The sequence below is a fragment of the Podarcis gaigeae genome, assembly GCF_964106915.1.
Source record: "Podarcis gaigeae genome assembly, chromosome: 2".
In the NCBI taxonomy this organism is placed as follows: domain Eukaryota; kingdom Metazoa; phylum Chordata; class Lepidosauria; order Squamata; family Lacertidae; genus Podarcis; species Podarcis gaigeae.
Window position 1 is genome coordinate 82837123 of NC_139679.1, and position 15840 is coordinate 82852962.

General features: G+C 40.6%; 2 protein-coding genes across 6 annotated transcripts in view; one reads left to right on the top strand and one right to left on the bottom strand.

The window, feature by feature from the left end:
- Positions 1–15840, top strand: part of CACNA2D3 (calcium voltage-gated channel auxiliary subunit alpha2delta 3) — a 497583-nt gene that overhangs the window by 392554 nt on the left and 89189 nt on the right. The gene's annotated exons all lie outside the window — the stretch shown is intronic.
- LRTM1 (leucine rich repeats and transmembrane domains 1) lies at positions 1063–14993 on the bottom strand. Of its 2 annotated transcripts, none has more exons than XM_083727078.1 (3): positions 14363–14993; positions 11910–12506; positions 1063–7537 (listed from the first exon to the last, which is right to left on the bottom strand). In XM_083727078.1, the coding sequence occupies exons 1-3, from the start codon at positions 14367–14369 to the stop codon at positions 7101–7103; spliced, it is 1041 nt and encodes a 346-aa protein (XP_083583204.1). In that variant the 5' UTR covers positions 14370–14993; the 3' UTR covers positions 1063–7100. The 2 variants fall into 2 exon arrangements, with proteins under 2 accessions (XP_083583204.1, XP_083583203.1); XM_083727077.1 differs by lacking the exon at positions 14363–14993 and adding an exon at positions 13173–13444.

Here is a 15840-nt window from a genome sequence, read left to right on the forward strand (position 1 = left end):
AATTTAGCAAGGCACACTTGTTGTTAAATAACTTTATTGTATGCTCTTATCACATATTAAGTATGTCCAAGCTAGGAATGTCCACTCCCACATAATTGTTTCAGTCAGCACTGTGTCGCGTATTCCACGCGGCGCTTTCAGCAGAGACGCTAAGAGTTCCAGGTTTTTCCAGTGCAGTCTTTTTTTAATGTGAGCTATATACAGGCATTTACAAAAGCAACAGTCCATACAGAGTACTTACAAACGAAGACTCACCACCACACTACAGCACAACCACCACACCAACCACACCCACTGTTAAACAGGCTTTCCTTTTTAAAACAGGTGATAGCCAAACCCACTAATCACACTCCTGCTGAGTCACTCTGACTCAGCAGAGTATTGCATCATCCTGTTGAAGCCTGCAGACTTATCCAGGATCCTGCGAACCCCAACACACTGTTTATGATCTGTCACAGTTCTGCTGTTATTTGTCTCACTGTCTACTAGAGCAAATGTTTTTTGAAATTAATTACATAATTAACCATTATTAAGTAATATCTCATCTTTTTCCCCTGACAGGGACTCAGGTCAGCTTATTATTATGTTATCATATGTTACCATTGAATTGTTCCACACAATTCATTTCAGTGGAAAGGAAACAGAGGGCAGATTGCAGAGTGGTGGGGAGAACAATCAATTACATATCATTATGTATCCTTGTGGGTTTAAAACAATTACAACAGTGAATACTGATCGTATTCTCTAGACTGAATTTTATTCCGGGAATGGGATGAGTCTGTTAATGTTGGTAATTTCTGTTCCACTTTCCATTTTTGCTGGAATTCTCTGACATCCCTAGCCCAACCACACAGCTTGAGGATCAATGCAGTCCTGATACACTTCCAGGACACACTGAAAGGATAACTTTTACTTTTGCTTCAATGCATTTTTACGAAATTTTGTTGTTTTAGAGAGCCCTGCCCACAGGGAAATGCAGCAATGAATGTCTTTGTAAGTCAGAAAAACTCTAATGTGCTTCTAATAAGATTATGCAACTTTCAACCAATAAAGGAACACTTGCATATAATACATGTTTAATGTTTCAGGATGTGCTAAAGTAACGTTAGACTTTTTGAATGAGAAGCATTTTGAAGAGCAGGAGATGCCACTGAGCATTCATTGCACATTACCAGATGCTCTGGTTATCTTTCACTGGAGATAGGATGCTGACCATGTGGTCTGAATGTCATCAAACACTTTCCTTTCATGATGGGAAAGGTTACAGCAGAAAATAGTGCATTATTAGATAAACTGGCTAGTGAGAAGAACAGGTGCTCTTCACCACAATATTAGTTACCGGTACTTGGAACTGTCCTCTGAGTTCTCTGAAATCTTTCTAACTCATTGGCTGCACAGAAGCTAAAACTCAGGCTCACAGCCAAGTGGTTAAGTTTACTTAGGAACCTTTTGTGAGAGAGTTTGTAGAAAACTTTAGCAAAACAAACAAAATGAAGGTGAATAAATCAGATTGCCACTATCAACATTTTTACTGGCATTCCAAAAGAATTTGAGAACACCAATGTTGATTCTTTCCCAAGTCGTATATGGATTAGGGGTGATCAGAAGGTAGATCAGGATGTGCTAGTAGACTCCCAGATGTTTTATTTATTAAATTTATACCCCACCCTTCCTCCCAAAGGAGCTTAGCTGTTTAACAATAGCAACAACAAAACAGCAAATGAAGAAAGCTAATCAGGACTGGTCTTTTGTGGGAAAGGTCTATGAAATCACTTTCTACTGAAGATATATGCTTAGAATGCATTCAGAGCCACCCTGTTCAGAGCCATGCTGTTTTAATAGCATGTCTTTAACACCTAGTTCTGAAGTCTGACTACTCCTGGTTTTATATGCTGTTGCTGGTTTTTCATTTCAATAGAGAAAATATGAAGAAGAGAAAGTCAGATGCCGTCTATCATGCTCATTATCTTTCTGAGGGTGTATCCTCTTTCTATGGCTATTTGAGATTTAAATATAGCAGTGAGGTATGTACCACAAAGAAGTATCAGCTGCATTTAACAGGTGTCTTTTCGTTCACTGTTGCTGGTGTCCTCTTAACACAAAGGAAAATATTCTAGGGATGCCCAACATACAGTTTTAAAGCACTGTAACCTGCTTAGTAGCTTCAGGATTCTATATGTGCCCACCTCATTCTCCAAGAAATACTGAAAACAGGATCCTAAAACTGAGAAGCCGGACTAGAGCTTTTTTATATATAAAAAAACCCCACACCATATTCTTTACTCTCAAATCTCTTTTTTCTTGAAGGCCTTCTTGCATTATTGATTTATTATCAACTGTGACACTAGTTTAGATAATCTATTTCTTCCAGTCTAAAATCTATTTTGATAGATTTTTCCCAACAGAAACATGGAAAACAATTTCATTTACAAGCATGAATAATCCTTTGCAACAATATCCACTCTATTAGATATTTTCTTTGAATGCTATGGCTTCAAGGGAAGTGTAAGGGGAAATGCAGTGCATCACAAACAAAATGGAGTCTATGCTACCTTTTTCAATCAAGAAATATATTTACTTGTTACTTCAGAATGCAACCCACTCAACATTATAATCATATTAAACATTGTAATCTGTAATGGGAAATGGAGAAAGTGTCAGAAACATGTTGCCCATTCCACTCCAGTGTTGGAACTTTCTGTAGAAACAGAAGAAGTGAGCCATAGATCAGAAAATTCAATGGAGCCCCATTGACCGCATAGTAAAATAACCATAACTTTTTTGAAAATGATGAAATTTGCAGGTGTATTAGCTGCTAGTGTGCGGGTGACTCTTGCAATATTTCAGACAAATAGGTTAAAGAATATTTTGTGTAGTCACCTTTACTTTTCCATTTTAGGGTATACCTATAGCTTATTTTCTTTGCAAATGAGGCGGTGAAGTCTGCCAAAATTTCACACAGATTAGTACAACAGGGCTTGTGCACAGACTCCTAGGACCCAAGGCACTGTGACCAGTGTATTTTTTGAGGGAGCCAGAGCCCTCACTGTTCAGAGGGTGAATGTGGAGCTGGGCATGGTGCAGCTCTCCCATGTTTTCTGGAGCAATTTGAATGAAAATAGCATACTTCATAGAGGTACCTGAAAATAAATAACCTTCTACATAGGATAGATGCAAGAATTAGGAAGTATGCTGAATGATAAACTGTTTGAGATGTGTGTTTTCTGCTCGGTTGGCATCAGCTGAAAAGCCGAGTTCTTTCTACATCCCTTCCAGAAGCACTGAGATTGAAAGTTTTTAAAAAAGAGCCCTGGTAAAGCTATTCACTGGTTGGAAGCTAGAGGTGTCTGTCAAGAACTATAGCTATTCTTTTTCCTCCCCGCTCCCCACATCCCCAGTCCTTAAAGATAGAGCTTAGGGGTAATATCCTAGTCTCTGTTTGTCTGGGTTGTCTGAATGCCCAACCTAGCTGAAACATAATAAATGATGCAGGCTAAAACTAGACATGATTATCACAATTAATGTGCTACTTTTTTGTTATGTAAATAGCAGCTGTGGAGGGGTTCAACTCTTTCCTTCACACAATCCTGACAGAAATCTCAGTGAGACTGCTTTTTGGATTTCAAGGGAAAATCAAATTGGAGACTTCACTTGGAAAAAATATATCTTCCAAGAGGTGATTTTTGTCAGGACTTCGGTTGTGTCTGAAAGAGAGTTAAACAAGGCTGATCAGGCTTCCCCATGACTGCTATTTGCATAGCAAATATGTGCACATCAATTGCATTCACAATCAGTATCACATCTGCTTTGCTCCTGAATCTCTATGTTTTCTCCCTGGGGAATGGTGGATGTCTCTTTAATATTGTGTTATACCATACTCCTCATGGCAGCCATTTTATGCTATGCCATGGGCCCTTGGCAGCTATTTTGTAACTGGCATCCCCAGTGCCCTCAAAATGTGCCCACTAGTATAAAAAAGTTGGTGATCTCTGGTATATAAATGACATGAGAACTTAATCTTTATCTAATCACAGTTAAAAATTACAAATGAACAACGAGTCTGTTCATAATATATAGCTTCTGGAACCAAAATAGCATAGGCAACTTCTCTTGGGAAGATATTAAAGGAATAACAATCATAAAATGTTTCTAAATCGGATATAAAATAAAATGTATTTCCATTCTAAGTTTCAGATTCTAGAAAACTGCTTTTGATATTTTTATTTGAGGCATAAAATTAAATGAGCCCATGCAGATAATTTCAGTATTTAGGAGCAGATGTTCACACCAGTGCTTTGCAAATTAAGGCCATTCCAGTAGGGATTCCTGCTATTTGGTACCCAATGAGTATCTAAAAATAACCTGCAATGCATTTGAAAATTACTTGCAAGCATTTGTGGAAAATAATTTGTGGTTCTCACACAATATATAGCAAATGGTGCCTTTTATCTAACTACATTAGGCATAAAATGCCCCAAGTTGCAAAATGCTAGCTTTGCATTTGTTAATTTAAATGATTAGATCTATATTTTTCCACGTCTGAAATGTCTGCCGGCATCTGCAGTGTTAGTAAGCATGTTGTTGCAACTAGTTGTTTGTGGACTAAAATGCTACACATAGGCTTAAAGGTAAAGGGACCCCGACAGTTAGGTCCAGTTGTGACCGAGTCTGGGGTTGCGGCACTCATCTCTCTTTACTGGCTTCTGGGTCATGTGGCCAGCATGCCTAAGCTGCTTCTGGCGAACCAGAGCAGTGCACAGAAATGCCATTTAGCTTCCCGCCGGAGTGGTACCTATATATCTACTTGCACTTTGAAGTGCTTTCAAACTGCTAGTTTGGCAGGAGCAGGGACCGAATAATGGGAACTCACCTCAACGCGGGGATTCAAACCGCAACCTTTTGATCGGAACACATTAAATATTTCTATATAATGTAATGTGCAGATGATTTTAAATGTATCAAGTCAAAAAAGGGCATACTGATGCTCAGAGTGGGAATACTGAGACAGGAGACACACAAAATGAGTCACAGGTACTCCAGAGCTGGGATGCAGTAGGCTGCGCCTTCATTGCTATTGTACAGACATCTAGCCAATTTGGCATCTCCAAGACTGCAACCAAGTGAGGTGAGATGCAACTCGGTGCTTATGCTGGTAACACCAGCCTTGAGAGAGATAACAGCCTCACGCCAAACTCTGCTTTCCTACACCACCCTTTAGGGCCTCCTTCTCCAGGGAGGAGTGGTGCTGCTGGTATAAAAACTTAAATGGGTTTTTGCAGTGTACATGGTTCTCCTTCCTTTTGTTTTACCCTCACAACAACTCAGTGAGGTAGGTTAGGTGAAGAAACAGAAGCTGGCCTAAGTTAGGATTGCCATAAACCTGGAATTTCCTGGACATATCCTGAATACTGCAGTTGGCAGCAGTGCCTGGGTGGAAAATGGTAAAATGTCTGGGAAAATCCAGATGCACGGCAGCCCATGTCAGCAGTGCCATTTTTGCCATTTTCCCATAAAAATAGCTCAAAATCGTCTCTTTCTTTTTGCCAAAAAAGCCCAACAACTTTAGTCAAAACTTTGCCGCCCCCCCCCCCAAAAAAACCCGTCCGAATTTTCATTGCTTGAAATATGGCAGACCTACCTAAGGGCACCGAGCAAACTTCATGGCTGAGTGGGTGTGTCAAATCATTTTGGCTCAAAAAAGAAAAAGGGGAAAAAATGTTATTGTTGCTGGATCAGGCCAATGGTCTATCTAGCCTACCATCCTGTGATCCCAGTGGCCAACCAAATGCCTATGAGAAGCCCACGAGGAGGATTTGAGTGAAAGAGCACCTGTGGTTTCCAGAAATTGCTATTCTGAAGCATTGCTTCCTCCTCCCATCAAACTTGCTTTTTCCACCACTGTTGCACACTGGGTCAATAACTTCATCAAGCCATGTATTATGATCCCAAGGTCTCAGTCCTGGTCCGTCACCGCCAGTTCAGACTCCATGAGTGTATTTGTTGGGGTATTAATAAATGACCACAACAAATGAATACTGGGGTTTGAACTATTTAAATCCTGAATTTATCCAAGCATGAGTATCTGAACAGAATTGCTATGAATCTTAAATCTTACCTTTTACTCCCTCCACTTAACATAGTATTGGAGCCCTAAGATCAGCACACGAGAGACCTACAGCAGGGGTCAGCAAACTTTTCCAGCAGGGGCCAGACCACTGTCCCTCAGACTTTGGGGGGGGGGTTGGACTATATTTTTATTGGGGGGAGAATGAACGAATTCCTATGCCCCACAAATAACCCAGATATGCATTTAAAATAAAAGCACACATTCTATTCATGTAAAAACACGCTGATTCCTGGACCGTCTGCAGGCTGGATTTAGAAGGCGATTGGGCCAGCCCCAGCCCTGGGCCTTAGTTTGGCTACCCATGACCTACAGTAACACACCTTGTTTGCAACTTGTGAAACTTGAATTCTTTGTGTAGTTTAGTATTGGCATTGGGCAGCACAACTGGTTCTGCTGCACTGGGCATCTAGACTTGGGGGCACCACAGGGCATCAGACCTATGACATATTGAATTAAGCAGAAAGGAAGATGAGAGGTGGGGGAGTACCAAATTTTGGCCTGGCACATGGTGCTGCTGAAATTTGAAAGTCTCCCTGGCATTGGAGGACTCTAGGGCTACTGTACCTTTAACAGGTATGTGGCAGGTAGAATGTGGAGTATAGAACTACAATTAGGGGGAAAGCTTCACTGGTTGACATTCCATCTGTTGGACAACTTATTACTGGCTTTATTTTTGGCACTCCACCTCCACCTTCAAAAGAGGGTACAAATCTGCACATGATATTTGAATATACTTTGTTATGCAAATGTGTGTCTTTGGCAAGTGCAGCCAATTGCCCAATCTACATATGGTATACCAGTACCAGTGGCCAGAAAAATCTTGTTGGCACCTCTGTAGTTATATGCAAACAGTTTTGAATGTGGAAAATCAAAATGTAAGAGTAACTAATAAATCAGCCATATTCTGACTCTACTCAGCTTGTTGGGCAAGGGGAGTAGTATATGTTTCTGAAAGCCCATAGCAATCAGTAACTCAAGCCAATGACCTCTCAAATGACTCTTTTTCCTCAAGACTCCTCTTCTCCTTGCCAGAGGGGTTCTTTTCACGGTGGTACTTTGCAGTGATTGCAGCATAAGCACAGCCATACACAGCGGCAGCCAACATCATGAGACATACAATCCCACAGACCACTCCAGTTATTACTACAGTGGCAATTGCATGACGCAAGCTAACGGGCCGTGGCTTTGGTTTCGGTTCACAGTGTGACCGGCTGCTGTCTCCTCCGTGTTCATTGTGATGGGCGAGCTTTGGAGAACTTTTGTGCTCAGAAGTATAGTGAAGAGCATTGGCCTGGTGGACATCGGAAGCTGTAGGAGGGCAGATTCCATACAATTCATAAGGAATTCTCAGGAGGTCTTTTCCCTTCCGATGATCAGGCGCTGAGCAGATGATACTGTCACTAATTCCTCCTGAAAAGAAGGAGCATTTGTCAAGCTCTGGCTCACTCAGAAGAACCAATCAAACACCCAATAACTAAAGTAATGAAGAAACTGATTTTTCTCCTGTATAAAAATGACAACCATCTTCTATGCTAGTTGGTTTACAGTTAAATTACAACAATGGAAAAACCTCATATTAGTGTGTAGTTTTGTTAGTCATTTGTGAAACTTAAGCTTTCCTTTCATTCATAGATGCTATTGGAAAACAGTCCTGAGTGTAGGAGATAGTTAACGGGTAGGAAATACTATACTTTCTTTGACTGCACTTTATATTTAAACAACTGTATGTATAAGATCGCAGAGAAATTAGTTTTGGATTGACTTTACATTGGTTTCTAGGGTTCTGGTTTCTTTTTCCAGGGACAAAAATGTTATCACACATGTCTTCAATCACTTGAGGAGTGAATTTCAGTCTGAGCATACAAAGGGGTGGGTGGGAAGAATCTCCTATTTTTTCCATTTTATTGTTTCTGTTTATAAGTATACATATAGGTATAAAATGAAGTGAGCAAAAAGTATGGACACAGAAGTTACAGATATAAAAGTTATATAGTAGTAAAATTGATGTAATATGTCTGTTGCTTTTTGCTATCCCAAGAGTTATTGAATGCGAGCCATTTTTCAACAAATCTGCTTTCTGTCTGCCTTCTTTAACTTGTATACAAAAGGCCTTCCTTGCATATTCAAACAATGTTCGTTCCCATTCTCTCAGACTTTAGTCAGATCTGCAGTATTTTGTATGTAGAATTCATGCTGCCATGTCTGTAAGATTTTATGTGATTTTTGTTTTTAAAAATGCTATGCTGCCCTTTAGTGTAATATAAATATTCTCAGAGCTCACTCTTATGCCTGTTTTTTTCAGGACGAAGGCACACTAAGTTCAGTGGAACTCACTCCCAAGAAAGTGTGCATAGGATTGCACCCCAAGACTCTTACCAGAGAGTAAACACCATTGAGCTGAATGGGATTTAATTTTGATTGCTTAGGATTGTTCTGTACAACTGCAGCCCTAAACGCATTATGTAGGAGTTGAACTTAGTGGAAATTACTTGTGCATTAAAATGGATACGATTGGGCTGCAATTTACTGCACGTTGATGGGATTAGGTAGGAAAGAATAATGTAGGAAAGAATAATGGAGACTCAAAATTCAGTCATAATCTTGTAAGAAGATTATTCCGTTGTCCGGCAAATAATTACAATAGGATTGTACACCACAACTGCTGATGAATGGCTTGGAAAAAACAATAGAAGAATCATATAAGGCTGTAATTCCATGCACAGTAGCCTGGAAATAAGCCCAATTGGACTCACTGTAATGTTCATCTGAGTAGAACATGCACAACAGTGGTGGGGAGGATCTTTGTGTTGGGATGCTGCCGGGAAGACGGGGGCATCAGGCAGGCCCCCAGCTGGCTCCAGCCACTGGCCAGCAGCCGGTCTCCCTTGGAACAGCATCAGTTAACGACACAAGCCTCAGATACGCTTAGAGAACCATGCACGCTCTATCAGCAGAGTGCGTAAATCTTCTCACAGCCGAAGAAGCAGACAGAGAAGTGTGTAAGCATAATGTACAGCATTTTATTCAGCATAGTTCAGGGACAAAGGAAAACATGTCTGCTTTCCTTCGTCTCCAGCAGTAACACAAAAGCTATATACAAAAGGAAGTTCCCAGCAAGTGCTGGAAGTAAACAGGCATGTGGCATACAATAGTCAAGCCTGTTCCCTTTTAAGGTGGAACGGAACTATATCCTAACACTTTTTCACTCCGTGGGTGTGATCCTTATCAGGTTCTGCCTCATGGGCCAAATTTGACGGGTGGGCAGAGTGGCTGTTTTGTATTCTGACAATGAGTTGTTAATGTTGCCAATAAGATGCCATGTGATTAAATTGTATTTCCTGGGACAAAAATATAGCTTCTCCCACAAGCAGAAAGAAAGGTTGAGCTGTTCCTCCTTTGAAACACTGCTTACCACATTTTGTAGTAAGTGAAGGACTACGTATTATCATCTAACTCCCCCCCCCCATCCCCACTGTCCTCCATTACGTCCATCCTCAGCAATTATCTAACTGCACAACTGGACATTTGCACACCAGGCTAAAACTTTTTGTTCTAGTGTACCTTTAGCATAGGCAATATTCAGATTGTTATGCTGTTTTACTTGTGTGTGGTTTTTTTTTTAAGGTGGACATTTCATTCTTCTTATTGTTGTTCGTGTGTGTGTCTGTGTGTGTGTGTGTGCCCGTCCATCTATCCATTTAGGGGATATAAAAGTAGGGCAGATTATTTAGTGGAACTGGGAGAGGATTGAGCACCATTAACACAGGATATATCAGTTTGCTTTATGTAAGTCTTAAAAGAAAACTGCTAGTGAAATTAAAAATTGCTGGTGGAATATACAACATGTGGTTTTCCCAGATAGCATTGATTGTAACTTGATTTCTATTCATGTTACAAATGTATGCAGATTAGAACAGTGCAAAGATGAGAAAAGCAAAAAGGGTTCTTAATTTGTCTTGGAAAGCTTCTTTCCCCGAGATAAATTTATGAAGTTATTCTACAAACTTAACAGTTAAGTTATATCCATTCATTATGTTCTTTTGCTTACAAGAAGATGTCTGTATGGAGCATGACTCCAGCAATATATCCTAGGATGGAATGAAATTACTTAGTAATATTTTAAACCTTCAAGGCTCTTGGAAAGTGATGGCCACCTCGGGAGTATATTTTAACCAGTACTCAAATTCTGAAATAATAATAATATTTTTATTATTTATACCCCACCCATCAGGCTGGGTTCCCCCAGGAAAAGCAGGAGGTGTAAAGAAACCCACAAGCTCCATCACCCAATTCTCTCTTCTACATTTTAGCTTACCGTATTTTTCGCCCTATAGGACGCACTTTTTCCCCTCCAAAAATGAAGGGGAAATCTGTGTGCGTCCTATGGGGCAAATGCAGGCTTTCGCTGAAGCTTGGAGAGTGAGAGGGGTCAGTACGCACTGACCCCTCTCGCTCTCCAGGCTTCAGGAAGCTATCCGCAAGCCTGGGGAGCCTGCGGGAGTTCCCACAGGGCTCCCTAGGCTGCGGATAGCAGCCTGCTGCACGGGGCGCACTGAAGCAGAGTGCCCCGCACTTTGGGGAGACATCCGCAGCCTGCTGCATGGAGCGCGGGGAGCACTGAAGCAGAGCGCCCCGTGCTTCGGGCATACATCAGGCAGCCCCACAAGCTTGGGGGACAACGGGGAGGTGCAGCACCGCCATCCCACTGTTCCTTGACCTGGTTTGGAGGCTGGCGCTGGGGAGAAGCGCACTTGAGGGACAAGCGGGGAGGCAGAGCCGGTGTGTCCTATGTGACAAAAAATACAGTAATTGTGATCTCATGTAGTCAGTAGCTAAGGTGTCCATCACGTAAGGTAAGAAGGCTGGACTCCTCTAGTTTCATTCCTCAGCCTGCTAACTAGGAAGTTTACCTCTCAATAAATATTTTGAGTACAGAACTGCATGGTGTATTATTCCATGATCAATATATCTGCTCTTACTACTAGTTTGAAACCATGCTCAATTTTGGAAAGATGACAGCAGTGTCTCCACTTGTTTCCTTTGTAAGGGGTATGCTCTTATTTGTGTTAGAAGTGGTTGAATTGATTGAGTTGAAATATGTGTATTGAATTGCAACTACAGTGGTGCCTCGCAAGACGAAATTAATTCGTTCCGCAAGTTTTTTCATCTTGCGAAGCACGGTTTCCCATAGAAATGCATTGAAAATCAATCAATGCGTTCCTATGGAAACCACCTTCAGACCAGGTCCGGGGACAGTCTGTCACCCGACCTCTTCTGAAGGCTGGGGGGGGGGGGGGACAAGGGCTTTTCTTCCCACCCCCAGCATTTTAAAAAACCCCGGGACAGCGGAGGACATAAGTGAATGGTCCAGACTTCCCAACATGTTCTTACAGTGTGCAAGTAGCTGCCTTGTCAACAATTTGTTAAAGCCATGTATGTACTACTAGACGTAATATGAACCCTCTCAATAAGCAGAAGTCATAGTAACTGCTGTATAGAGTTAAGAATGTTGTAATGTATAATATAGGCAACCCTAACCATCATCACTTATTGCTATATTTAAACCTTGTTACACAGTATCAAGTGTAGGAAGTGTACAGGCTATACAGTAAATTCTACATCAGGAAGTCATCCGTACTCAGCGACTCCCCCCACCAAATCCATTTTCCATGTTATTAGATGCTCCCTTGAATTAAAACTTCAATAAATAGCGAAGGTGAGATATGTCTTAATGACATTTGCTGGATATACAGTATATATGTAACACAGAAAAATTACTTACCTCTATATAAAAAACTTTCCAGCCACAACTTAAGGCCAAAGACTTGACAATTGCATTGCCAGAAGTTACCCTTAAACAGAACAACTTTCAGGTTTGGGAGCGATTCCAGCAGAAGTCTGTCTACTTTCTGAAGTTTATTATGTTTCATAGACAATAAAGTTATGTTCCCTGTATTTTTTCCCAGAGTTCCAGGCATACTTAATATATTGTTGGAGGATAAATCCAGCTCTTTTAGGCGTGAAAGCGAACTAAAAGTTTTGTTGTCTACATATTCAATGAAGTTCTTTGTTAGGTTTAGTATCTGTAGATGTTGCAGTTCTTTGAATGTGCCAGGCAACAGACCCGTGATAGAGTTATTAGATAAATCCAGGATTTTGAGGGCCAGAATGTCAACAAAAGCACTTTGACTGATTTTCTGAATGCGATTATTTGACAACAGCAATATTTGAGTTTCAGCAGGTAAATGTGAAGGAACTTCAACAAGCCCTCGATTCCTGCAGTCCACTGTCTTTAAAAAGCGATTACACAGACATTTTGGAGGACAGCCACTCAGCACATCTGTTAGCAAGATGACACTTGAAATCAAAAGCAACGAACCTATACAATAAGAAAAGTATCAGTGTTACATTCTGCATCTTGTGATGGCAGTTAGCATATTGAAGATATGTACAGAGTAAGTTTGCATATTTGAAAAGCAGAATGAACTGTAGTTATAGTCATAAAATCCTCATGTCATGCATATCAGCAATTTTCTCAAATATACAGTATCTAAATGAACCAAGTTTCCATGGGTTGTTGCCAATGCTAGTCCTACTCAAAGTAGACCAATTGACTTTAATGACCACGGATAGTTTAGATCCATTAAATTCAAAGGGTTAACTCAAAGCTTTTTTGGGGAGAATCCTAAAACTTTGTCAGAAGTACAAATGTGCCCTATGAATTTTACACCCAGCATAGTAAATGAATTCCACTGACAGCATGGAGGGAACTAGAAAACATTCAACAGACTATTTTCAGTGGAGCGTAATTGTAATTTTATTTTTATCAGCATTTATGGTTTGGTCAAGCCTCATAATAAAACAGCAGGTCCAACAGCTGCTTAAGGAATTTTTCATCCATGTTACTTATTCACTGATGAGCCTCGCATTGGCTGCTCCCTGGGAGACACTAAGACCATGGTTATGAAAAACACTTAAACCACTGGTTAACTTTAAGACTATGAGTGGCCTCGTTTACTTCAGCAAGTCTTTCTCGGCTTCTTACATTTCGTCATGTGATCTGTAGTCGCCCTGATCTACAGCATTCTTAACCGTTTAGAAACTTTCCAGCCTTCTAGAGCTTCCTTGTTAAGTTCTATGTATTCCTTTCCAGTGGCTCACCAGCTTGCACATTGAAATGAATGAGATAGCCAACATGCATTAGAGATCTAGACAATATGCACATTTGAATGAAATGAGTCCAGTGTGTTGAGCAAGTGTCTGGGATGCTTTTCTGGATCAAACATCAACAAAATAAAACCAGAGGGTTGTATCCAATGGTAGTCCTATTCTCAACAGATCCATGCAAGTGAATAGACCCGACTAAGTTTCATTAATTTCAGTGAGTCTGTTACTTTTTTGTACTGTACACCGTACAATAACTAGTAACTCCTATTTGAACAAATGTTCTTAAACATCTCCATTGCTGTTATTATCTATAGTTCTATTAATTCTATTACCAATATTTCATATTATGGTTCACTTGTTCGTGTCTATCATCCATAAGCATTTCTCAGACAGCATTCTTTGTATGTATGCACACAGTAAAAGCAATCATATACCAGGCGATAGCTAAGAGCCATATGTCCAGATTGATAAAAGCTTTCCGTCTCCTTTCATGAATGGTCCCTGAGGCAGATCAGTAGTATCTCTTATTTCTAAGCAGGAGTCTTAAGGGCTTGAGTCTTGTGTACATTTATTTTGGGGTAAATCCCAATGAAATCAGAGGGACTTTCCACTTGGCAAACATGCACAAGGTTTAGCTTCAAGTCAAATAGTATTGAAATATTCAGGAAAAGTCACTGAATGTAGAACTTAAATTTCCTAAAAGATACAGATATTTAAGTGCCTTTGAGTTCATAACCAAGTAAGTCAGCCTTCATATGAAGCCATTCACTTTCTGAGATTACAGTTTATCTTGTACATAATTTCTCAAACTTCATTGCCAAAAATAGTGTTTGAAGTCCCCCTAACAAATATTTGAACTGACCCTACAAATGCCTGATTACTGTTTCTGAATGTTGCATTCATATAAGGAAGATAGGAGGTGCATTTTGAATCAGCATGCTTAGCCTGCAACAATTTGCTTGAGTCCACAAAAAAATTGTGGTGTATTGATTTGTCTGGATTTTAAAGCATAGTTTATTTGCAAAGTAATATCCCTTCACAATACGTCTACATAAAAGTATATCTTACCTTTCATGGCTGTTCACTTGTCAAGCTTGCAGGTCTCAATTCAAGTTTTATATGAAGCAATAACTCTCTGTAGCAAAGTTGCTTCACTGCTACATATGCATTATTGCACTTATTCAGAAAACACAACTGTAGCTGCCATAGGACCTCCGGCTAATCACAGCTTTATAAATGCTGGTTAGTTCCCCCACCCCATTCAATCATGTTTCTTTTCAGATTCATTGACTGCTCGCTTGCTACCCACAGAGATTTCCTATGCCTCTCTTATTAAATCAACAGGCCTTGCAGAGTGTCTGTCAACTTGTGCTAGACAGCTGCAACACAGAAATCATGACCTAATAGCCTAGCCTTTTCAATTATTTAATCTACCTCAAATCCAAGGCACAAAAATAAAGCTGACTTTTTAAATCCCATGTAGTTCTTGATTTCTGTTGGATTGTTAGCCATGCTTTGTCAATCCGTTCAAAATCAGATGACTCTGAACTTGCGTTCCCGCCGTCCTTGGCTGTGATTGGAGGCAATGGGGTGTGTAATCTCAGTACGAGGAGGCCTTCATCTTGATTACATGGTTTTGACCGTGCACTTGTTTACTGTTCTGGGGCTTATACTTTAGATTTCCCTAGGGATTAGCCGTGCTGACAGGATTTTATTGTAAAGGGGGAAAACAAATTTTTGTGTTTCTCTTTTTGGAAAAAAAAATATGCCCAAGAACTTCAGACATTCAAAATATGAGTCCTCTCTTTTTCCCCAAACAAGAATGAACAGCCTTAACTGATATATGGATTAGCTTTATGCTGCAGTTGTGGATATAGTGACTTGTGCCACTGCTGCTGAACATGCCTGACATAACTCATCATCGCTTTCACTTATGCGGTTAGGTTGCCACTGAGGGAACAGGAGGAAAACACCCAACTTCTTCCTCCTAATTCCCTACCAAACCTCTGAATAAGTGCTTGGGTCACATAAAGAACAGGACCAGCCCCTAATACAAAAATGCTAGAAACAGTTTCTCCACTGGTGACTGGGGTGGGGTTGGGTGCCCAGAGGGCACTCAAGGTGTGGGCTGGGAAGAATTGTGGCCCAATGGATCCAGTCATTTCTCTTAATTCTTAATATAATACTTCCTTCTACAGTCCCACAACTTCACATTTCCAGTGAAACCTGGCTGCCATTTTCACAGAAGATTCAGCAGAGTGCTAAAATGAAACTGATATTTACATAACGGGTGTGTTTTATAGGAGATTTGCCTGGGCCTGCCAGGTCCATTAGTCTTCCCTAATTCACCAGATGTAAAATTCACAGTCCACCACACTCTATTCTAGGGAAATGAGAAGTGAAAGGGGGAAATCCATTTTTTAAAAAAATTCCTGATTGGCTGGCTATCTGCTTGACGAATCAGAAGTGGGTAAGGGGGCGGCCCACCAGGGCCTAGCACTCATTTTTGCATTTCCTTGGAGCAGTCCTGGTGTGTTTCTGGTGGG